Source organism: Sitodiplosis mosellana, unplaced genomic scaffold (genome assembly GCF_009176505.1).
Source record: "Sitodiplosis mosellana isolate CC-2019 unplaced genomic scaffold, AAFC_SMos_1.0 Smas_scaffold_6167, whole genome shotgun sequence".
Classification (NCBI taxonomy): domain Eukaryota; kingdom Metazoa; phylum Arthropoda; class Insecta; order Diptera; family Cecidomyiidae; genus Sitodiplosis; species Sitodiplosis mosellana.
This window is the reverse complement of record NW_022601408.1, coordinates 4,531,778-4,557,296: the sequence shown is the minus strand read 5'-3', so window position 1 is coordinate 4,557,296 and position 25,519 is coordinate 4,531,778. Positions and strand designations below refer to the sequence as shown.

The window sequence follows — 25,519 nt, the reverse complement described above, 5'->3', positions numbered from 1 at the left end:
GTGCGCTGTGCACCTTCCAATATGGCAAAAAGATGTTTGTCAGTATAAAAAGGGAATCGTTTCGTCAAAAGATTTGGGTGCACACAGTTTAGAATAAAATGCATATTTCCTTGCTTAAAATGCTTAAGATTTTCATTGAATTCAAATGTGAATAATACCCACATTCATTGAGAGCAAAACATTAAAACCGATGAAAAAAAAAAACAAGTATCAAGCGCACCCACATACACACGCAGAAAAATACACACATACGGACGAGATCATAATGGGCATAAGCAACAGGAGAAGGCGAATACGTACATATAATTATACTGTTGCATCTTTCGTAGTGAACGATTTTTGTGAATGTGAATGTATTGAATGATGACACTCATTGGTTTAGCTCGAGGCGTGTATCTGTTGATGTGTTGGTAGGCTAAGTAATGAATACAGTGAATGATTATACTATATCAACCGTCTGAAAACGTGTATATTTAGTCATATTTGATCATAAGTTGTTTACTTCAAAGAAGAATTCATTACTCTTCAACAAAGTGTATTTCGTTTCGTATTTTTACTTTATTTTACTATTATATCAAATCTTTTGCTTCGCTTCTAGTCTGATCAGTGATCACGCAAGCGTCATATATATATGTTTACTTGTTTTTTATTCGTTGAAACTCTAACATTTTCACCGTCGCTTACTGATAATTGGTTCATTTAGTATTTCCACGTTGCGCTATTTATTATTGCCGCATACATTGTTTACATTACATTAAGTGCTCCCAAAAGCCGATATCACCGATATAAGGTAAATTGAGAATATCTTCCTTATTTTTCGTATGTACCGAAATTTCAACGATTTTTCAAAGCAACACAAAACTTTTAAACTAAAGCTTCTAAATGCAATTAAATGACCTAATACCCAAATATAATATATTCTTTTTGATTAAATTGAATTATTGAACGAAATTACGAATACAAATTCTTATGGCACTTGAACGGAAAAAAAATCAGGAATATGTACACGTTTTTCAGAGAATCATTTGGAAATTATTTCATCAGTTACCTAGAATAGGTGATTCAATTTTGTTTGCAAATTTTCATTATAGCATTTTTCTAGGGGCTGACCACGCCTTAGAAAATTGAATATAAATCTAGATTTAATTTTTTTCTTTCAAATTTAGTAGATGTCATTAGATATGATCAGATTTAACATAGTTTTGGTAGATATTCCAGTTTTTTTGACAGTTCATTTGACAGCCATTTGAGCTTGCATCTGGGGATAGTGTTGTTGATACTGTCAAATTGACATTTCAATTTGGTGGTAAATATGTGTGACTACTTTTTTCTGATTATTTTTGGAAATTTACAACTGTGAAATTTTTCAAACTTACTCCAGAGATGATTCAGTGCAAATTATCACTTTCAGTTGCGCGTTGTTATTACAACGAATTGGTATTTCTATCAGTTTAGCTGTCATAAAATCTACCACATTGTGATAATGTCAAAAGTATCATTCAGATTGGATGCGATTCAATAATTACAGATTTGGTCAAATATTTGAGTTTACATACAGATGGTATTAAATTTGAATGATAGAGACGAATTTTGTAGATGGAAAATTCCCGGTTCCCCCTAGGCATTTTTTTTACAGTGAACAATTGACGTGGTGTTTTCTTTTCAATTCATCAAAATAGTAAACAACATACAAAGACCAAGGCAGTGATATCAATGTGAATTACTTTAAACACGAACAAAAATATATGGAAAAAAACCGAATTTCATCGTAATCAAATTTAAAAATAAAGAAGAAAGCATCTCAGATTGAAAGGCAAACCACTCATGCACGCTACTTTGTGTTTCAAATCAAACGATTGATCACCAATTATATGGCAATTTAATCAACAATCATGTACTTTTTTGCATAATAAGCAGTAATGGCGAACTGTATTTTTAAATCATGTGATTACACCTAAATTAGAATTAAGAACTGCAAGTAAAAAAAAAATGAAATTCCACTCATCGAAGAAGGAAATTCATTAGCTATTTTCAATGCCTCAAAACTTCATTCGAATGCATTCTTATGCACGATCAAGTTATATGGCAAGCACCGTATATGGACAGTTTGGTTTGAAAACCTATATTGAGTGTTTTCGAGTCAATTATTTAAAAACAGCTATTAAAAATGCAAGTAATACGGTACGATAAGAGCTGATATTCCCATTTTATTTGGAGGACGTTGAATTCATTGAATCACGTAGCTGAAACAATGCGAATGCCATGCAATTTATTATCATTCGGGCTGTTATTAATTGGTACGCAATCGCTTGCTTATTAGAATGCTTAGCTTGAGTAAATATTTAACGGAACGTGTGTATGCCTAATGATAGTATAGCTGCAAATTGGAATTCGGTACAATTTGAATCATGGTACCGTATATTGAACATCATTATTCAATGCCTCTTTTCAATTCGATGATATTCGAAATATGCTAACGGTTAATTTAACCAATTAAGTAATGCCTAGGAAGTGAACACACTTTTAAAAATTGATTCGATTGAATTCCATGGATTTTTTATATTCAAACAAAATAAACAGATATGAACACATATGTGAACTGTTGAGAATATTCGTTGGACGTGTTTCAATTCTTATTATGCATGTGGAACTAGGAAAAAGTTGGACGAAAAAGCGGGACAAGTGTTGTTGTAATCACAGCTAAAAACTCCCGAAAATTATTCTGAAATATCTTACAACTTATTCGAGATTAACAACGTCCATTGAATATTCTCACAGACGTGTGCAAGGGGGGGGGGGGTAGTTTCCGGTTTTACCCCCCATCTGGGATTTGAAAATCGGAGACCCCCTTCGAGCGATTTTGACTAGTTTACACTAGATAGAATCGATTTTCAAAAGTGAGGACCTTTTCTTTAGGTCTTCACTTTTTTCGGCAAACAATTTTTAGTTACCAATTGTGAAAATTTCGACCACCATCTGCCAAATTTTCATACCCTCTAGGATTTTTGCACACGTCTGTATTCTCAGCACTTCAAATGAAACCCTCGCCCACTGAATTTAGATTATTACACTCATAGTAAGTCAGTCACTTTCTTTGCACACAGAGCTTTAGTTAATATACAAATGGAGATCAGTAGAGTGCTCACGTATCAAAGCGCAACTCAAAACCAGTTGCATCACAAAGCGAAACAAAATTTTAATTCGTTTTGAAGCGCAATTGTTCTGAGTTGCGCCTCGGCGTGTGAACGTATCATGCGTTGTTTTTATTCTAATGCATTTAACTTAAGTAAACAAACATTTAAAGTGAATAACAATTTATAGAATGAAAAATCCACTGTGGTTCATCATCTGGCTGATTCTTCTTATCGTGTCATTGTTCATAGCCGGCTTCTGCGCTGGGTGGTACATCTTTGTGCATCCACTAACTGTCTGTGTACCAGCGATAAGTGTAAGTGAACTAAATTCGTTGAATGAAAATTTATTTAAATCAAAACAAACATTCATTGGTTTTTCTTTTTCAGGGTCTGAGCGATGTTCTGCTGCAAGGCGCCCAATTGCCGCATTATTGTGCACAATCTATGATCGAATGTCGCTCTTTAGTTTAAGAATATCGCAAACCATTTTTGGCCAAACGGAAAAACAAATTAAATACATTCTTAACATTTATGCGATTCAATTTTTACACTAAAATTAAAATTTCAAAATATTAAAGAACACATACTGGACATTGATTTTAAATTTTGGATTTTTATTTATCAAACTATTACTAACATTATCGGTTGTATCACAAAAAGAACGACAGAACATTGAAATAAGGTAATCGGTCGGTGACATAGTTGCGTATTATTTGTTGTTGAATAAACATGTGATTAGCCGAAATCACCCATTTATATGCTACCAGTGGGAAATCGTGTCTGAAGCAAAGATGAAGATCTTGAAATGTTCTGGAATATTGCATCCGTCTTCTAGCTCTTATCAGGAACAAAGGAATGACTCGCATATTAACGGGTGGTTTCGGCTCATAACATTTTCATTCTCAACAACTTATTTGTACTTAATTGTGTGATTAGTTCTTTATTGCGGTAATTTCGGAATCCAAAATATTGCATACATTGAAATATTACTGAAATAAATATAAAAATATATTTCAGTGATATTCCAAAGTATGAAGTAAATGTATATTGCGAGAATTTTTGTTTGTTTGTGATAAAAATGAAGCTTATGATTTCATCATTTAGCTTCATTCAAGCAATTAATGTGTGAAGCACATGATGCATAAATTAAATTCATCCGAACAAAAGTAAGTATTTTGTATCAAATATTATCTTGGACTCATTATCTACAAAAATGACAATTGTAAGTATTTTCAAGATGCTCATATGAATTGATTTGCATTTTAAGGACATTCAATTACATTGTTTTAATTGTTTGTCGAAAAAACTACTTGTATACTAACAATTCCTTTTTGATGTTTAGTCGATTCAATCAGGTCTTTTTACCGTTACATGAAACGTACATTAATTGAACCCGTGAGCATAAAAACAACGTATTGACTCTTCGCCGATGAATACGAAACGCAAAAAAATCGCCGAACAAAGTGAAACACCAATCTGTTATTGGATCAATATGAAGCATGAAATCGTTGGCTACTATTTTATTCACGTTGCGCTTTGTTTCGAAGCGCGGCAAGTGTTTCATTTTGTTCCAGTAACTTTGTAACTTTGTTCGGCGACGCGCTCAATGTACTGTTTTGGAAAAATATGCATGATTTGATACAGTTTTGAGTCCATTGGTATGATGATTCATTTTAACACAACACCCATTCTATTTCGCTCACACTTACGTGCACTTTAACGTTGCTGAAACATGTACGTTCTTGTTTCTTTACTGCGCACATCTTTTTAACAGTAAAGCAGACTACTTTGTTATACGGGTAAAAATTGCACGTAAGTGGGAGCGAAATAGAATGGGTGTTTTGCGTCCGTGTTTTGGCCATGTATAGATTTCACTATATAAACCAATGTATTCACAGCGGCGTGAACCCGCGTTCCGAGGATTTCATACAAACTTCCCATGTAGACGATCCGAAATAGGCAACAGTCGAAAAAAAAAGTTTAAATTTTTTTCGATTTTCATATAGTATTTTTTTCTGCTCTATTGGTATTATCGGCACATCGAAATTCGCACTCCTTATCAGTTAATTTTCACTTCATAGACAAATCACGATCAAAAACCACCATTAAAATGAATCATCATACCAATGGACTCAAAATTGTATCAAACATTTTTGTTTCAATTAAAGTGAAACACAATTTCTATAGTCAGCCGATATTTCACGATTCACTTTCAAGCGAACAGAATTTATGTTGCACTCGCACAAAACTGTATCAAATCATGCATATTTTTTCAAAACAGTACATTGAGCGCGTCGCCGAACAAAGTGATACAACGTTCTGTTACTGGAACAAAATGAAACACTTGCCGCGCTTCGAAACAAAGTGCAACGTAAATAAAATAGTGGCCAACGATTTCATGTTTCATATTGATCCAATAACAGATTGGTGTTTCACTTTGTTCGGCGATTTTTTTGCGTTTCGTATTCATCGGCGAAGAGTCAATACGTTGTTTTTATGCTCACGGGTTCAATTCTGTAACAGATTCTAGTTTTATATTGAATTATTATCTGTGACTAACTACAAATTATGATTAAAACGTTATCATCAATACGATACTTGAACATTTTCATTTCCATACATTATGATGTAGTGTATTGGTTAGTGTGGTAGCACTGAATTTTATACAGAAGTTTAGCTGATTTTGGGTGACCTGAACTTCATTGTACTGTGTATGCTATCTATTGGGTTTAGGCATTAATTTCCGGGCTTCGTCAGAAGATGGTGTAATTTGTATTATAAGGCATCGGGCAATATTGTTGCTACCCTTATGTTAAAGTATTGTCAAAATACTATCTTTTTCGGTATGTCTCATTTTTCTGAAGTCTCACAAAATTAATTTTTTTCCAACCTGTAATGATAGATCTACGAGTCTGAAAATCGACTTTTGCGAAGGCTGTTTTTTTTTCACAAGAATAAATAATGAAAAAAGCATTATGTTTGTATCGGGTTGGCACTGATTATGAAGAATGGACCCTTCTCGATAGAATCAAGCATAAAGAATCATATTTTGCTTGTTTCTCCTTGTCATTATAGAGGGAGGCGCAATCAGTCTTTCGAAAATGGGTGATTTGCCATATATGCGGGGGTGGGGAAGATATTGTCCGTTGTGTGGAGGTAAAATAATATCAAAATATTAGATTTGATCGTTCCTAACAATAGCTAATCGTTATATACCAATTTCTAACAGCAGGATTGGAAAAATAGCTTAATATTTAAAAAAAATTGGTTCCCCGAGGCAAAATTTTTCAATGACTTTCTACCGAAAAAGTTGAAAATTCCTAAGAACCAATTGAATATAAACACCCGCTATATCCGCGCTGTATTCTCCAGACATTCCACCTTCTGACTACCATTTGATACAGACGATTAAAAATCACCTAAGTGGAGAACGGTTCGATTTTTTTGGAAAAACCCGAAAAATGGATCGACCCGTTCATAGGGTCAAAAGTACCGTTAGTTTTTCGAGATGGTTTCTGTAAATTGCGTGAAATATAGGCAAAGGATGTCGCTTCCGATTGACAGTAATTTCATTAGTTTATGATTTCATTTTGTTATTGAAATGAATGAGTTTTTTTTAAATAAAGCCCGGAAATTAACGCATAGACCCAATAATACATCCATATATTGTGTTGTAGTACATTTCATGTAACGCCTCAATTATAGTTTGTTATGCAATAACAAACTAGACCTAGATTCTAATGGACTCTACGCGTAACGCAGAGCGAGCATGTTCCCCTGAACTTTTGGGTGAACTTCCTTGCTTAAATTCTATTATTTGTTTAATTTCCTTCTTTTATACATCCAATCAATTGATATCAAGAAGCTGGAACAGGCTTTTAGTTCATATTTTGGTGTGTTTTTTACAAGTGGGGCACTAGAACCATTTTATATAGAGTGTGCCACTAGCACCAATGATAGTGTAAGATGTTTTTTTATCCTTCCCAGTTCGCAAGGTCGTTTTGGCTTTGTGGCTAGTTCAAATCAAACAAGCGACGTGTATTCAATGTTAAGTCGTTAGAACAAAAAATACTTCGATATTGTTTGTTTAAAAGCGATTTTGGATTTTGTTTACATATTGCTTTGGTGCAATGGAATCAATATTTGGAAATATTAAATATTCAGATTACAGACTTTTCTTTTACAGTGTATGCCGAATAGTGAATAAAAAGCTCTTGATCACGATTTTCATATGCAAATTATTATGTCATTGCTACCAGGTTTTGGTCAAATACGACGAGTTTCAGAGCCCCTGTCGCAAAATCGACTAAGCTGTCATTCGATATGATTGGATCGTGAAAATTGAACGGTGCAAAGATTGAACGTTCTTCAGCTAATTGACTAGCGTATATGGTGAACGAAAGAGGTGGCGCTGAAAACCGTTCAATGTAGCAGCGGACTTGTCGTCACACGCGTAGATGTAGCATTTGACTTGATTTAGCTATTCATTAGTTGCCGAAATGTCGTATATGTAGTTCACTCTGAATTTCACGTGGAATCCTAATATTCGGTAAGCCGAAGTATGGTTTGCGGCGCTGCGCGTTATGTATACCTATGGCTACTCTGATGAAGAGTATATAGGAATTCATGTTATATTTAACGTGAATTGTCTACGCGCGATGCGTCAAACGAAATCACACTTCAGCTTACTGCACGGCGATGAAGCTACAACAACATTAACACGTATTTCCAATGTAAACAAGAGACGAGCTCAACTGACACGACGCTTGTGGTGATAGTTGAAGATTTCCTTTCGTGCAAACCGTATAAATCCTATGCTAGCGTGTCTGTATTGTTTGTATATATTGACCGCTCAATGTGTGTTATGTGTTGTGTGTATGACCACTAAAAGCAGGTCGAATGTTGTCGTCCGTATGGATTTCATAGCCGTGGCTAACTGAATATTAGGATTTCACGTAAAGTATGGAGTGAATTGCATATACGACGTTTCGGCAACTAACGAATTTCTAAATCAAGTCAAATGCTACATCTACGCGTGTGATGACAAGTCCGCTGCTTCATTGATCGTCTTTATTGACATCACTATAGAAGTAAATCACTTTTGGAACTTGTTTGTAAATTTCAGCTAATATATCGACAAGAATAATGATGTTACATCACTATATAAAACACGTCGAAAAAAATCCTGGTCGTGTCATTGTAATATTTTAATACTATTTGTCCACCACACTGTTAGAATTCAGACATTCCGTGTTGCTTAATATCAGAGATGGTTCATCGTTTACCGCAAGTGTATGGAAATGTGTATCGGTAAAAAAATGTACTTAAACGTATACCTTTGCGTTGAGAGCACGCGTTAGCACGCGTTAGATAATACTTTAGTGACAGCGAACGCGTTATTTAACGCAAAGGTATATCAATGTATATATACCGGTCATTTACTCCATCTCTGCTTAATATCGAGCGCGGCTCTTGTATGTATGTTGTTTATTTACCATTATTTGTCTACAAGTCTACCTATATCAACGCATAGCCACTGTACATAGTATATGTACATAAGAAGTATGTAGAGACAATGCAAAAAGATAGGTAGATTTGTATACAAACAACAAAAAATAAACAAAATAAAAATCCCCATAAGGAAATGTATTGGCAATGTAAAACTGCGAGAAATAGCTGGCTGCGAATGCAAGAGCCGCGCTCGCCATTAAGCAGCACTGAATGCCTGTTAGAATTTTCAACATTTTTCTATTGATATTTCTGGTAATATACGAAATTCACAGATATCCGTGATTTTCGTATATTACCAAAGATACCAACAGAAAAATGTTGGAAATTCTGACAGTGCATGCCCTCGAAGTTTTCTACGTAAAATAGGATATAAAAACCTGTAAAGACCATATGTCGTAACAACTATAATGCTCAATTCGAAAAACAGACAGGTCTACAACAATGTTTTGCTATGTTTATATCTATGGGTGAGTGTATATGTGTACAATAACATATATGTTTTTTGATGACTTATTTTTTGATAAAGTAGAGTATATTTCACTCATGGTTGTTTGCGATTGCTGAACTAATGACAAGAAAGATCGAATTTGCGTCTTCGCAAAAATTGTTGGGCTTTTAACTTTGTAAAAGACGATAAACCTACATATATTTGTTGAAATCAATGAATTATTTATACTGCTTAGAAACATACTGTTCTCTTTCCAGAACAAAGTCTGTGAAACATACACTACTCTCAACTTCGCGCATAAAAATTAGCCCCAGGGAATAAATAATAAACTAAAAGAGGTCAATCGTGATGTTTGTATCATACAATGGCAGCAAGAGCATATACCACTAGCGACATATTGTCGAAGGGATAGTTATGCCCTGTGTGTTGGTATCAAACAAACGTTTTTGGATGGCTAAGCATCTCATCATATCGACGACGCAAGTTACTGTATAAGTGGCGTGCGTTACTGTATACAGCCACATCGACTACACACAAACTGTGCGCGCAGCAAAAACAATGTTATATCGATGGATGGCATCCGAACAATATTTCAGTGACGATGTGTATTCGCCCTGTATTTCCTTTCTGTGTGGATGCGCGTTCTTCTTTCGCCTTGCTTCGTCAAGAAACGACATTTTAATTGATTCATTGAAAATGTAACGCACACTCTTCACTCACTTAAATCTTTTCATTAAAAATGGTTCAAATGAGTTGAAACTATTCAATTGGAATCACATCACAAATGCATGTAAACAAATAACATAATCTCATTTATTTTGTATTTCCAAACTGAAGAAATCAGTATCTTCATATTTTAATTTGTGTGAATAAAGTATAGCTACCTTATACACAACGGCTAATCAAAAAATTGTACCGAACGAAATTGCCACTGAATATATGTATTGCAGACTGCAATTTGCAGTATTCCACATTCACGTAACAAAATTTTGTTTCGTCCAGTTATGCGACTGAGTTGTGCTGTGATACGTGAGCATGAGCATACCAACGTTAAACGTTGATTTTATTCTTACGAGTTCATATCATCTCCATATAAGATTGGGAGCGAATTGAGCGTAGATCAGGCCTGAAATGTCATAGCAATGCTGAGTAATTTCTAGACTAGGTCTGAACTATATGGACATGGAAAAACATAGCTGTAGACGTGGTCTGATTTTTTTTCGTGGGACATATTTTCATTATTCCGAATTCATCCACATCAAATTCCTATTTTTTCGATTCATTTGGTTTGCATTTCACTAGTTATAATCAACCGTACGATGTTCGTGGACAAACACCAAATCCTGAACTATGTTGAGAACCAACCCAAGTGCTACGAACATGCTTGCGATGTTGGCCATGTGATTCATAAACATGTACTACCGAAAGTTTTTTTTTTTCATTAGTGCCTGGGGTGGACTGCAGCTACTTGCACGAAAGTAGGGCTTGTTACTAATTTTAACTACACTTTGGTTCATGTTGATTCAATAGACTATGGTGATGAACGCTTTCAAAGCTACTACAGACAACCACGTCAAATGTGGCACCTAATACCAATTCGATGATGATACCGTTAATTGAATATTGAATGAATTGTTCATTGATTGGTGTGTGTAATTTGTATGTGAGTTTGTGTTTGTGTTTGTGTTTGTGTGTGTTTACAAATATTCTACGATATCACACTTAATCGATATATTAGGACAACTGGCACCGACTACATTGTTTCGACTGCGATACCGTGGCTGTTTTTCGGTAAGTAATTTTCTAAATATCGGCAGAATGGCGGTGTCACCGTCAAGAAGTTCCGATTCAGAGCTAGCACCATAGAGTTCAGCTTTGCTACTGCGATGTTTTCGCTGTTTTTCCGGTGCTACATTCGGCGATGAATGATGATGGGAATGCTGTATTGATTTGGCAAGTTTTCGTTGTGGCGTCGTTGGATTGCGATTATCACGCTCACGTTCGCTGTCGGTTTCGCATTGTCCCATCAATATTTTCGGTTTGTGCCGATGTTTGGTCCGATTTTTCTCTGAAACGCTTCGCTGTATTGGCGCCGATATTAGACTGTTCTGTTCGTGTGGTACACTGTGTACATGCTCTTGGCAACGTTGTGGATTTGGATGATTGCGAGGTGATTGCCTTTGTTTTGCATGCGACAATGTGTGCGTATCCCATAAGTCACTCTGCGACACAACAAAATTACCTTTCATTGCAGCCCCAACGCTCACCCGTCGATGTGGTTCTTGATTCAAATCTGTATATTGTAAACCAATTGAATGATATATTTTCTATATCCAATCGAACTTTGAATATTTATACTCAAGGGAGCAGCGGACTTGTCGTCACACGCGAAGATGTAGCATTTCACTTGATTTAGCGATTCGTTAGTTGCCGAAACATCATCTATGCAGTCAACTAGATATATCACGTGATATCCCAATATTCGGTTAGCCAAATGACCTATGGCTACTACGATGAAGTACGACGTTATATTTAACATAAATTCCTAACGCGCGGTGCCGCAAACGAAATTATATTTGAATGTCCGAGAATGAAAACGCAACTTCTATTCACAACACATATAAGTGAAACAAAAATAAAAAATTTATTGAAATGAAACAACAAAATCGAATTTTTTCAAAGTGTAACAACAAAAAAGATTTTTTTAAAGTGTAACATCGGTATGTTGTTACACTTACTACATACCGATGTTACACTTTAAAAAAATCTTTTTTGTTGTTACACTTTGAAAAAATTCGATTTTGTTGTTTCATTTCAATAAATTTTTTATTTTTGTTTCACTTATATGTGTTGTGAATAGAAGTTGCGTTTTCATTCTCGGACATTCATTTCAGCTTACCGAATATACGGCATACCGAATATCAGACGGTGTTTCGGCAACTAACGAATCGCTAAATCCAGTGAAATGCTACATCTATGCGTATGACGACAAGTCCGCTGCTTCATTGAGTATTGCTCTTACTTTTTGTGCTCTCTTTGTGCGGACAAATACTGTTCAACTCAGTGTTCGAATGCGTTAATGATGACAAAATTAATTGCGAACGATTTTTTATTGTTTTTTCTTCAAGTTCCTAAAATTTGGATATAATGAAAACAATTTATTATGAAAAAAATTTGAATACCAAAGAACTCTTCATAACCTTAGCTAACGAACAAAACAAACCTTATATCGATTAACCGGCGACTGAAGGGTTTTATTCTTGATGTAGTGCGATTCATTGGCTAATTTTGCATAATTATCCAACGGTAATGAAATCTTATCAATTATGTTATTTTCCTGAGACCGACTTAGACGCCTTTTCTGTGATGGATCCATCAGCGGTTGATTGTTATTATTTTCAATGAGCTGCTGCGATTTTTGTTGTGCGGACATCATTTGGGCACTCAATTGTTGGAGATCAGTTTGTAGATTTGAGCTGAGAAAAAGATATTTGAGAATGGGAATTTATTACGGATTAATATCATTATTATTGTGTTTGTTTGCAAACCTACTTTTTTCCGTCAGCCATGGTGGTAACGTGTTCAGAGTCATGCGTGGATGTCATGCTGCCAACTGAAGTCATATCAGTTACATCAGTTGTGCTGGGCATATCTCGTCGAACGATTGGAACCGATAGAGTGGGTCGGTTAAGAAGTGGTTCTGATTCAGTGGTTCCATCAATCCAAGCACGTGACTCGGGGCCCAATTTGCGAATAAGTGCCTAAAATTCAATCGAATTAAATATTTAACTGATAAAATAAAAATGAAATTATTACCTGTAGTTCAGCCTCTTTTTCAAGCAAAGCTTTTCTAAAACGACAATTGTTTGTCTTAACGTCACGGAGACGTTGCTCCAACTCACAAACCGATGAATCTCGTCGGTTTTTCGACATTGGCCGAAGTGTAGCTCGAATTCGTTTATCAACAGCTCCTTGTGGATTACGTCGCATTTCGACTACCTACAGAAACAAACCAAACAATCAATGTCAAATACACCATCTAAGAGACGATAAGTAAAAATCACATGCAACTGCATCGACAATAAGAATCCAAACAAAAATGTTAGGTACCACAATTCTTACTTTCGGTACGAACACCAAGCACAACGTTGCCGTTGTACAAAATATTATAAATACTGAGATCAAAATGAAAACAGCATCTCGACGATCTGCTAGCACTAGGGCAATCGCAGCCCCCATGATACACATTATCAGCACATTATACACACTCAGACCAATGTGTTTCGAATCGTTGAGCGCTGGTATTGAAACTAATTGCAATAATGGAAAAAAGGGGATATTAATCATTAGGACTCTGTTAGTGTTGGCTGTCGAACATTTTCGAACACCTGTTCGACCATTCGACCGTTCGACAACTTGAAAAAAAAACAGCCTTTCTGATCATGAAAATAGTAAACCATACAGCTCCGCCTGGGGACTAAGTGCAATGTGCCATTACTTTTAATGTTCGAACTAACACAAACCCACTAACACCGACGCGTACTTGTTATAGCGAACTATGTGCATGATTCTCTATTTCTGCAACCAGTCTCCAGGTGTCGCTTTATTGTTCTTGTTTGACGTTTCCTATCTATTTATACAGACGATCAGAGAGGCTGGAAAAAAATTGTCGTTTTCGTTCGTTTGTTCGAAAAGTATGTTTGATGTTCGTTTGTTCGACCGTTTGGTTTTTTTACATTTAAAATACATAGGAAACAAATAAAATTTGAATTTTTCGGACAAGACTGAAAGCAGAGTGTGTTCCACTGACTTTGTCATGAAAGAAGACACTTTTTCCGACTGCAAAATGATCAAAGATGGAAACATTCATTTCTGGCGATTCATCGCGTTTTCTGCGATTTTTTTTTTGGTTTTATTAATAGTAATTAGTGTGGCGAATTTTCGGTAATTAATATGGTGTCAATTTTATTAGATTTCTAATGAAATCCTCACCATATTAATAACCGAAAATTCACCATCCTCTCTAATTCACATATCTCTCGTATATTGGGAGTATTTTTGACTGTTAGCGCCATCTATATTTCTGCCATGCGCAATATATTAGTATATGTTTGACAGCTTAGTCAAGGGCCATTTCTAGCAAAGTTACAAACAAAAAGCAGTTTGAGGTATGACCATACCAATAATTGAACCGTTGCGACAAACATATTTCCTCAGAATTTTCTAAATTTAAAGTGCAACATGAAAAAAGACTGCGACTAAGTAGACTGATGGTACGATTTTAATACGAAGAGTCTACAGCTCTCAGAGCTGAGTCACGTCTTTCTTTTACAACAACAACGCCATATAAAAAAATGTCATGTTGCACTTTAAAATTCTGAGGAAATTTTCTTGTCGCAACGGTTCAATTATTAATATGTTAATAAATGCGTGATATTTATTAACGTTAATAAATATGGTGTTTCAAAAAAATTATTAGTTATTAAAATATGTTGATTAATAACATAAAGGGTGTCCCAAAAGTACCTGACCGATTTCTTTTTTGAAAAAAATCTGCAATTACCGACGGATTTTTGTCATATTTGACAGGTGACGTCTCAAAACTATAGGATTTAGTGCTGATAGGGCTTCCGACCCAATACATGACAGACAAACTAGTAATCGAACCCTAAGTTTCACACTACAAAAACAGTCCTCCCTTAATATCACAAGGTATAAGTACCGAAGGACTTTTCGGTATCATGCACCGTCTTTTTGGATATGGTTTGTTCAAAGAACTTTTTCCTTCCATCTTATACTTTATTTTCACCGAAGAAACTGATTAGAAATTTTGAATAGTTTACGAGATATCGTTATTGAGCCAATTTCGGCTCGTTTTGGCCGTTTTGGCCGTTTTGGCGACCGGGACAAGAAAAATTTAAAATTTTAACTCAAATTGACGGTCTAGGACTTGACGAACATATCACATTAGAATTTTTTTTCCAGTAGCCTTATTTAAAATGATTTAGAGCAGTTCGTCAACACCTTTGTTGAAAAAACAACATTTTTTGACGAATTTTCCCTAATTTTTGACCGAAATTGATAAATTTTCTCAACAAAACCAATTTAATTCGTACAAAATATTTTTGAAAAATGTTGTATCGAAAGTCCACCACATTTTGGAGTCATTTGAACACGATATTCAATCGATCCATGTCGGAAAAATCAACATTTTCCCGAACTTTAGGGCTCAAACTATGCTCTAAAATAGAAGCCGCTGGTTTGGTCATAAATGGAAAAATCATATGAAATTCAACTCCGAACCAAATCCTATAGTTTTGAGACGTCACCTGTCAAATATGACAAAAATGCGTCGGTAATTGCAGATTTTATTCAAAAAAGAAATCGGTCAGGTACTTTTGGGACACCCTTTATTAATAATATATCAAAAATAAACCGCTGTATGCCGAAGACATCAAGTCATCATCTCTGATCAGTTTAGCGAAAAAAGCGAAAAATCGTGATAAACCGCCAAAAATGATTATGACCATTTCGAAGTCAAAAGAGGCCTCCCCTTTAATGACAAAGTCAAAAATGCTTCCAATTTATTTTAAATATAAAAAAAACGAACGGTCGAACAAGCCATAGTTTCCGAACGAACAAACGTTCGAAGCCAACACTACTTTTTGTGTAGAGAAGTCAGTAGTTACCATGTCTGGTCTCCCATGCCAAGAAAGCGCCAAAAATCTGCACCCAACAAATAACGTATTTTTGTCCATTAGAATGCGTCCAATAATTTGTGCCGTAATTTTTTTTGTCTTACCAATAATAATCCTTTGTATGCGTATATTACTCCAATGAATATGGTTATTCTACTTGATTGGCAATATTCGTTTTCCTGTACAATCAAAACGTCTTCCATCATTGGATGGTGCTGAAATTTCAAAATAAATATGATTTTTGAATTCTATGAAAAAAAAAACTCTAAAGATCGTTCATTTACTACTGGTTCAATTTGTTTAGTATCGCGGTAAAATGGGTCAGCAAATTGCCATGTCAACATGATGACTACATCAATAGCCAATAAAATTCCAACCACCATGAACAGTTGATAGTCTTTGATAACTTTTTTATTGAGCTTAACATCAGTGAATATGGAATGAACACGCCAGGTCTTCGAGAACATAGCTCCGAATGCCAAACTGAATCCAGCCATCAATAGCCATGCCCTTGCAGTGCAAACTGAAAATTCCAAATATGGTTGATTTTAATATAGATTATGGAATTATTTAAGAAATTAAAGAACCATCACCATTTAAGAAGTTATCCAACACTATTTTCTTTACACACTCTCTCCACTCAATTATAATTATATATTCTCTTATTCAAAATACTTGACCGTTTTATTTTTGATTGAAGTGGAGACAGTGTTAGGTTGGGGGAAGTTATTTCGTAAGAAGGAAATAAGATTTACCGTATGGAAATGCAGAAACGCCACTGAGACCACTGTCTAAACCCAGAAATATAACGCTTAAATAGGTACACATGCATCCAAGAATGATAAGATTATTCAAATGAGGACTTGACATCTTGATGTATCTAAAGATGATAAAGAGCTCAATTTGACAATTGTTTTTATTTTGCTGTTTTCTAAAAAGGAAATCCTACCTTTGGTTTCGATATTTTACATTAAATCCAAGGAAAATTGCGGCCAAAATAATGCCCAAAACGGAACAACTGGCCAGAATGGCATAGATAGTTAGATTCACTTGACTACGCTCTATTATCCTAACAGTTTGATCCTTTGGTGGTGATCGACCGATCTTTGGAAGGAAACGAATTTCGAATTAGGACTACATTATACAGTAATCCAGATATTCACATTTCAACATACCCATTTCAATTGCTCGCCAGATTCAAACATCAGTTTATTTTCGATTGAATTAAATTCACCGATTTTGACCTCTTTATCGACTTGAAACTGTTTCAATAAGATGTTTGCGCGTCTTTCGTTGTTGTAAAAACGTACAGGGCCCTGAAATAAATTGGAATTTAACTGAATCCAACCTCGACGACCATCGTCATCATTATAAAATAAGTCACAATTAGCAATACCGTAACGCCTTCAAAACTGGTGTTTCTTAATGCATCTAAAAAAATATTTTCCCAGTCTTTGACACGGTACTCGAATTTTGCCATAAAATGCTCCCTTCGTTTAGCCACATATTGAATGGCCAATGCAGCAGCCCAAATTCCATCGTAAGTCTGCCCAAAAGAAAGGATTTTATTGCCAAATTACCGAATCGATTTATACCTAAACATATCACTATGAATCTTACATATCCATGAAATCTTGAATATTCACGTCCCCTTCTTGAGTCATATTCGGCCAAATATTCCTTAGCGGTCTGAAATAATACACATTCAAAACCATTATTATTATTGGTTCTCAATCAAAAATAAGCCTCTCAGATGGGGGGGGGAATCCGGGGAATTTCCCCGAAAAACGACATGATTCCCGGCCAGATTTTACGATTCCCCGAAAACAATATTAGCGAGAAAAAAATTTGTTATGGATATTTTAATTTTTTTTTGTTTTATACAGCATACAGAATTGGAGTTATCCCCTAAAATTTCGATTTTTTTGTTCCATACAATATATTCCAAGAGTAATACACAGAAAATCTGTTAATATTTGGAAAATGAGACAGCCTCCAATTGATAAATTGTGACAGAATGTGAACACAAGTTGGAAAATTGTGTACTTCTCAATATAGTTGAGATTTTTTGTCACAATTTTTCGATTTTTGAATACATTTGTTGAATTGTTTTACATAACTACAAATGTATATGCGTTTCTAATTAGCTGCTCCACACTTTTTGGAAACTTTGATGAAACAAACGTATATTTTCTTCAAAAACAAAAGTTGAACCATAACCATAGTTGGCGTAAAAAAACTTCAAATATTCACGCCGATACATTTTTTGTTCAGTGGTATCAAAATATAAGAAATGAATGAAAACAAAATCGGAAAAATCGAAATTTTACCCCCCGTTTCTTATTAGTTGTCAGCGGCTGTATACTTCAATGGGACCTGGATATTTGTACACGATTTTGACATTTTGTACACGAATCGGACATTTCGTACACGAATGTGACATTTTGTACACCGATTTTTGTACACTAATTTGACATTTTTGTATATACGAAAATCCCATTCGTGTACATATTGTTTGATCAGCGTACAAAATGTCAAAATCGTGTACAGAAATTCGTGTACAAAATGACCAAAAAGTGTACAAAATGTCAATTTAGTGTACAAATGTCACATTCGTGTACAAAATGTCCGATTCGTGTACAAAATGTCAAATCAGTGTACAAAAATCGGTGTACAAAATGTCACATTCGTGTACGAAATGTCGAATCAGTGTACAAAATGTCAAAATCGTGTACAAAGGGGATTTTCCCTTCAAAATATCATTTTTCTGGGATATATTTCGCTAATAACTACAAAAATAGTTGTTTAAAATAAAAAAGACAAATTCCCCTATTTTGAACTGAATTCCCCAAAAATTTCCCCGATTAGCGATTTTCTCGCCTGAGACCCTTAATCAAAAATATAAAAAATCATGATCTTACGATTCCACTGATGGTGATATCACCAGTCGTTGATAATGGTAGCAAATCCGTGAGAATGGCCGCTTCGAGTGCTTTTTTCAATTCCTCTGGAGTACAATCAATCGTATCGTTTTTCATCCACCAGTTTAGTGAGTATGTTCCCATAATTAACCATTGATATGAACGTCCGTACATCTCGAGACGGTAAGCCTCACAAAAAACTCGTCTGGCCCAATGCTCATTAAAATTCCCCAAAATGATTCGAACGTCTTTTTCGCGAAGTTTTTTCAAAGAATCCTTAACATCAGCGACAAAACTTTGGGTTTCGAGTACCGTGATGTTTTCTGAATCCATAACAGCCACTATAATATGCAAATAATTTCGACCATTTTGATATTTTTGTCAATTCGATTCTAAAATTTTAAATGTCTGAATTAAAAATCCACAAACCCAAATGATTGTGTGGTAAAGAGTATCGTGGCTCATTTTGGTAGATTGTTCCAATTCGTGTCCAATTGAATGCTTTTAACAATGCCATGCGCGGCGCATTAAATGCATTTTCCGATGGAACTACTCGAAAGAAATTCGGAAAAGCATCTCGTGTAAACATAGGATGCGTGTCCGCATAAGATAACTGAGTCAAGTGCCAATGTTTACTGGCTTTTGCAATGGGATCAGTAACATGAGTACAAGCGGCTCCGAACAACATTAATTTATGTGGTCCTGAATGCATCATGTCAAAAAAGGATTTAACTCCAACAGCTGCATTACACTTCAAAATATAAAAAGAAACAAAACACAGTTATTTTGTTCAAGCAAAAAAAAGATATAAATTTACTTGTGTATCATTCCACCACATGTGAAGGCGGTAATTGGTCAAAATATCCGAGTGCTCGTTAACATGATCTAAAGCCAATTTAACACTGGGCATCACTCCTCTGCCTGCACATGATACACAACAAAGAGAAAGCAAACACGATTTAATTTAAAGAAAAATGCACAACCACTTCGTTGTTCAGTTCAAACTCACCAACTTCTGAATTTTCTTTGCCCACGCCGTACGGAAAAAATCCCGCTATGTAAACATCGGATCGATGGCATTGTATCAACGGAATAGTACAACAGAACAATAGAAAACCAAAACTAAAAATTTCGTAAAATCGATATAAACCGAGAATTCGCATGATTTCTGTACTGGAACTGAAGAAAAACCAAAAACAGATTAAAAAACATTGATTTGGAATTTCACTGACACAGCAGGCATTTTTTTTTATTAAATTCAATACACTGATATTTTCAATCCACTAGAAACCAACTAAGTCAATCTTACACATGAATGCACCAAATGTATACAACGAAAAATTACGAGCAGAACTAATGTATTTGGTGTTACATGTGAGTAATATATTTTTAATGAATTTTCATTCGTTGTTCTGGTTTCAGCATGAATTGTGAAATAAATGTCATCTTCAGGCAGAAGCTTCGGCACAAAAATCGATTAAACAATTCTGAGATTTGCACTAATTTCGTTTTTGTCCAAAATGAGAGCATAGAAAGTCTAATATCTTTCAACGAGGTCCCAAACTATTTTTTATACAGGTATTACCACAGATAAAAGAAAAGCTGTGTTATCACCCAAACAGAATATTTGCTTGTTAACACACTGTAATGCTACATACCTACTTCTTGAAAATTTCGATTTTAAATCAAGATTTCGAATAGTGGCAAAATGCTATCCGCCCTATTTGAGTGTGCTTTTTTTTCTTCCTGATTCACTATGGTGATGGTGTGTAAATCACCTAAATTACTTCACTTTGCGAAGTAAAACTTAATTTGTGTCCACCAATCATATTAATTCTGATTTCCAAGTCAATCAAATAGACGAAACACGCGACGAGATGAATTTTTAATTTTAAAAAATGTGAATCCACCAATTTTTTCTTCCTCCACAGTGTAAATCAAATAAAGCTTTGCTACACAAAGTTTTCAAAGACTCATAATGAGGAACATTCATTCATACAACTATCATTATCTATTCAATTTCACTTTAGCCCGAAGCATGCGCAATGTATACAGTTTTCCCAGTACATGCGAGTGAAGAAAAGCGAAAGAATCCGAATATGGAAAGCACAGAAAAAATTCCTCGTACAGATGTACACATACATATACGTCCGTACACGTCAACCACTTACCATTTACCATTGAACCGATTCAACTGTGCGTTTTTCCGTTTTTCGATTTTTTATATTTATTCGGTCTTTTTTATGTTCATTTCATTTGATTTGGTTTATTGAAAACATAATCATACTAGCCGACACGGTTTGCTTTTGCTTCCCGGCGCGGTAATTACTTTGGCAGGGGCACAAAATCAGAATAGCTTAACGTTACATGAATTATTGTTAAAGTCGAAAAATCAAAATTAAATCTAAAATGCTGATGTGTTCTGCTACGTCTCAACTACGAATGTACTGAACCGGTTGAAGTGTATTCAGAGCCCACGATCCAGTACAAATATATCCGGAGTGTATCCATTGAACAGCTCACTTCTCAATCCATATCGAAATAATGTACTCAATTCTCATCACGGTGTCGCGTTGAATGCGACAAAATACATACAACGATTGAAACCAATGTTTTGTAACGAAATCGAGCATGTTTTCATTTTCTGGACCACCAATTTTTTGCAACCGTTTCAAAAAAATGTTATATACAACAATTCCTTAAAGTCGGAATTAGGATTCAATGGACGCTGGAAGAACAAGTATTTCAACAACACGTTGATGTCGGCGTCGTTTATTAATACTTGATCGTTTGGCTCCAAATTTTCGTGGAACTCGGACACGTTCCATTGGTATGCACAAATATAAACCAACGGGCCCATTTCCACCGATGTGTCAAAATATTGGTTTTGTGCATATCGTATAAATCGTTGAAGACATTTCCCAGGGCGTCGGTGTTTGGCCACTGGAAGTCATAGCCGATTTCCACTTCAACCATTTGCCGATCTTCGTTGGGCAGTTTCACCCGATTTTCGTGTTTGTTTTTTGTTGTTTGGACAATAACTTCAAAACACATCACTTCTTTGCCGTCCTTTTCGAAATAGTCGGTATCGACACCACTGACCTTATCGTCCGTTGCACGATTCACTTGATACAAAAAAAGTAACGATGCCAAAGTACAGATAAATCCCGTGTATCATCTCCACTTGTATTGTTTTTTACATTGAAGGGCGTTGCACGCACCTTAACATTCACAATACAAACTCAATGCGAGTGGAGACGCCTTATGAAAAATGGCACAGATTGCTAGTGCTAAGGTTTATCTGTACTGTGATTCCCGTAAAAAATCTACAATGTACTCTCGCGATTTTTTCACAAAATGTTCATTTCCACGGTAATGCCTTTAACCTTATCGATTTCTTTATAATCTCCATTTTCTCGCCATTTTCACAAATCGATGGGATCACAGTACTTCAGAAAATCTTTTGAGAACCATTCGAATGAGAATAGAGAAAAACGATTCAATTAGTTAGAAATTTGAATTTAATATTTGAATATTCACTTCGCTTTTTTCTTACCAAATATTTTGTGCTCGTATGATATGAATTGCAATCAACTAAACCAAACAATGATGCAATTATATCAACTTCTGAAATTGAATTATGAAAATCAAAACTATCTGCATATGCTATGTTTCTCCACATGATCATATAATAAATTTATATTTTGGATGTAGATTTCCGCACATCACCGTCGAACTGGGTAAAGTAGTCCAGATTTAAAGTCTGCATTAAAGAAAGGCAACAAAATAATCATAGCATTGCATAAGTCAAAAGCTTTTCTGTATTGAACTGTACCTCAGCTGCAGTTAGCCTCTTTTTTGGGTTATATTGAATAAGACCATCAACAAGTGCGATTTCGTTGGCTGTTGTGCATGTGGGGAATACATTTTGCCAGCTCTCCCCTTTGCTGTGAGAAAAACTGTGCGATTCAATTCAAAAATTACTGTGATGGTTATTGTAAAAATCGATTTTCAGAGCTGTAATATTTACTGAATTTTTTTGAAATCCGGCAATGAATTTATCTCCGGCCAATCTTTTATGTTTGGATTTCCCAAAATTTTTATCACCAATGCCAGTTGCTCGATGTCTGTATTTCCCTGAAAAAGCATTTCTCAAGATTCAACCGTTTCAAACTCAGTTGATATATAGTTCAATTGTTTCAGATCAATTTAGATATTTACGTTGAATAGCGGCACCCTTCTTAACATTTCAGCAAACACACATCCAATCGCCCACATGTCTACAGCTGACCCGTATTTTGATGATCCGTATAAAAGCTCTGGTGCCCTATACCATCTGCTGGCTACCTATCAAAATTCAATGAAAAAGAAACCAATTATTTTGTGGAAGATCTTTCATTGAAACAGACATTCTGTTCTGCTACATATCGAGCCCGGCTCATTTCGTATGGACATAAACTATGTACAGAGGCAATGCGTTGATATAGGCAGACTTGTTGAGAAATAACGGTAAATAAACATAACAAAACAAAATAAAACAAAAATCTCATTCTTGCGATGAATAGCTGGGCTGCGCATATGTAGCAGAACGGAATGTATGCATGGAAATGGCACACAACTTTAGAAAGTATTACTTGGGGTGAATATGATTTGTCCTCATTTTGGCTATAAATTCTAGCTAATCCAAAGTCGGCTATTTTTAGCACATTGTTTTCGTCAATGAGTAAATTGGCTGGTTTTATATCCTACAATGCAATCCATAACTGTGTGTATGAGTATGTTTTTAAGCTTGTTCAAATACAGTCGATATTACTCACCCTATGCATGATACCGATATTATGCATATAGTTGACGCCATGCAACAACATGCTCGCATATGATCGAATTGTCGACCGACTTAATGGCATCGAATCATTTTTTAGTATTGAGTATAGTGTATGCGGCATAAATTCAAAGACTAATGACAATCCAGTCATATCAGGGAATACATCTAGCAACGACATTATCTGTAATTGACATACATTTTGGTTTTACACGCGTAATTTGAATATTTATAAATTGTACATTCACGAAACACACTCTTTTTTACTCACATATTTGCATTCACAATGTTGCAGCGCTTTTATTTCGCGAACTGTGCTCAACGATATTTCACCGTGTTTTGTCCGAAGTGATACTTTTTTAATGGCCACCACTTTTCCAATTGTAAGATCTTGTGCCTTCAATACCATTCCATGGACACCTTCGCCAATTTTCTGCAAATACTTATAGCGTCCATTTACACTGTCTGCCATACTGATTCCTTGACAATTTTCAATTTTCCACAAAACGTAAAATATTATTCATGCTGAAATAATATTGAACGATGCGGTTTAGACGTTCCTTGAGTATTGTTATTGTTGTTTACATCGAGTTACCATAACAACGCTAGAGCCAACAAACGTACGTCAAACGTCAATAGAGGCTCAATTTTTCTCCGCCCATGAGTAAACATGCACATGTTTGAAATTAAATGCCAAAAAAAAATTATTTTCAATGCAGAAACGAAGCATTTTTTCTCAAAATCTAATTTCGATGGATAAGTTACGAGTTTCGTATTAGCTTTAAGAAAAGAAACAGCGATGGCATGTATTCTGTATTCATCACTTTGGTGTGTGTAATTTAGAATCATCACATCAGCTCTTATTCAGTCTACGGGATTATGCTGAATTCTAAAGGCACTATTTCCAAGGCACACAAATATAATCGTATAAGATTCTTCTGAATCGAAATCCTCCAATGATCGTTTTCTCGGACATATCAAATATGCGACCGTGCACGATTTGTTTTTATATAAAAGCAATCAAACACGATAAGAAGAATCATTCACCGATTCAGAATCGTACACGATTACAGTCGTGTGCCTTGGAAATAGTGCCTTAACAGTAATTTTGTTTGAAGGTCATCGGAGTGATATTTCAAAAGCATATATATTAAAGCAAATATTCATTATCGCCACTGCATTAGTAAACCAGCGAATGAAAATGATCACATGAGTGAATAACGACCAAAGACATGTCACATACCTAATTGTAATTTATAGTTTTTGAATGTGCGTTGACCGATATATGACACAATTTGCTGATAAAGCTGTTTCCTTGACTAATATATGCAGTATCGTAGACATGTTTGTAGGCAACATTTTTAATGGTAATGACCGGATAAAATAAATTGAACATAGTACCAGTTGACTTCATGGATTTGAATAGAGAGTTAGTTTCGAACTCATATGACCGAGTGTCCCGCTACTAACACATTACTTTAATTACTTGTGAGTAGTGTTGTCTAATGTTGCACACTGGTAACGCAGAGTTATGTGCAATATATATTAAGATTTACGTTATGTGCAATACACAGTTCGCGCATTGTTTTTATCATCCATCAATATAAAATTCAAAATATGTCCGTCCGTCCGTCCGTATTTTCCAATTTATTCACCATTTTTTAAATTCACGGCTCTAAAAACCAAACAATAGCGAGCCTTTTGTTTTCTTTTGCCTAGAAAAGGTTTTAATGCAGTTTGTTTTGGTTTTTGTAATTCATTTTTAAAGATTTGAGAAACTGAGTCGTACAGCGCTAGCAATAACCAAATTGATTCTCGTAGTACAATCTATTAAGATTCAAATCAGACAAATGATGAGATATGAGAACAATATATTTATATTTATTTTTGTTGATTTTATTCTTGTCTCATCATACAGCATCGGAATCCGAAAATAAAATTCTATTCCGTTCTTTTTTCTCTCAATTTATTTTTTCAAATACTTT

General features: G+C 35.1%; 2 protein-coding genes across 4 annotated transcripts; both read right to left on the bottom strand.

Annotated features, from left to right (window-relative positions):
* Positions 1-3,639: 3,639 nt before the first annotated feature.
* Positions 3,640-22,039, bottom strand: LOC129575710 (gamma-aminobutyric acid type B receptor subunit 2). Of its 3 annotated transcripts, none has more exons than XM_055459648.1 (19): positions 20,371-22,039; positions 19,722-19,891; positions 19,530-19,633; positions 19,142-19,463; positions 18,713-19,053; positions 17,412-17,480; positions 17,188-17,337; positions 16,967-17,107; positions 16,741-16,895; positions 16,547-16,671; positions 16,076-16,314; positions 15,896-16,006; positions 15,783-15,819; positions 13,204-13,403; positions 12,910-13,092; positions 12,646-12,854; positions 12,317-12,569; positions 12,116-12,224; positions 3,640-11,386 (listed from the first exon to the last, which is right to left on the bottom strand). In XM_055459648.1, exons 2-19 carry the CDS (start codon positions 19,873-19,875, stop codon positions 10,791-10,793), a joined length of 3,498 nt encoding a protein of 1,165 aa, XP_055315623.1. In that variant the 5' UTR covers positions 19,876-19,891; positions 20,371-22,039; the 3' UTR covers positions 3,640-10,790. The 3 variants fall into 3 exon arrangements, with proteins under 3 accessions (XP_055315623.1, XP_055315624.1, XP_055315625.1); XM_055459649.1 differs by having other exon boundaries at positions 20,375-22,039; XM_055459650.1 differs by having other exon boundaries at positions 13,216-13,403; positions 20,371-22,038.
* Positions 19,928-24,470, bottom strand: LOC129575712 (cyclin-dependent kinase 20-like). The gene is made up of 7 exons (XM_055459652.1): positions 23,806-24,470; positions 23,530-23,718; positions 23,347-23,457; positions 22,934-23,059; positions 22,743-22,849; positions 22,548-22,671; positions 19,928-22,475 (listed from the first exon to the last, which is right to left on the bottom strand). Exons 1-7 carry the CDS (start codon positions 24,004-24,006, stop codon positions 22,410-22,412), a joined length of 924 nt encoding a protein of 307 aa, XP_055315627.1. The 5' UTR covers positions 24,007-24,470; the 3' UTR covers positions 19,928-22,409.
* Between the last annotated feature and the right edge of the window lie 1,049 nt (positions 24,471-25,519).

What these genes read in the sequence shown, in the direction of transcription:
- LOC129575710 (XM_055459648.1), bottom strand. Translation starts at nt 19,875, where the DNA reads ATGCGAATTCTCGGTTTATATCGATTTTACGAAATTTTTAGTTTTGGT. An exon ending in CCAGTTTTGAAGGCGTTACG is followed by an intron (nt 17,108 to 17,187) that starts GTATTGCTAATT and finishes AATTTATTTCAG; the next exon opens with GGCCCTGTACGTTTTTACAA. An exon ending in CGTTTCTGCATTTCCATACG is followed by an intron (nt 16,315 to 16,546) that starts GTAAATCTTATT and finishes TGGAATTTTCAG; the next exon opens with TTTGCACTGCAAGGGCATGG.
- LOC129575712 (XM_055459652.1), bottom strand. Translation starts at nt 24,006, where the DNA reads ATGGCAGACAGTGTAAATGGACGCTATAAGTATTTGCAGAAAATTGGC. An exon ending in AACATTGTGAATGCAAATAT is followed by an intron (nt 23,719 to 23,805) that starts GTGAGTAAAAAA and finishes TGTCAATTACAG; the next exon opens with ATAATGTCGTTGCTAGATGT. An exon ending in ACAAATCATATTCACCCCAA is followed by an intron (nt 23,060 to 23,346) that starts GTAATACTTTCT and finishes GAATTTTGATAG; the next exon opens with GTAGCCAGCAGATGGTATAG.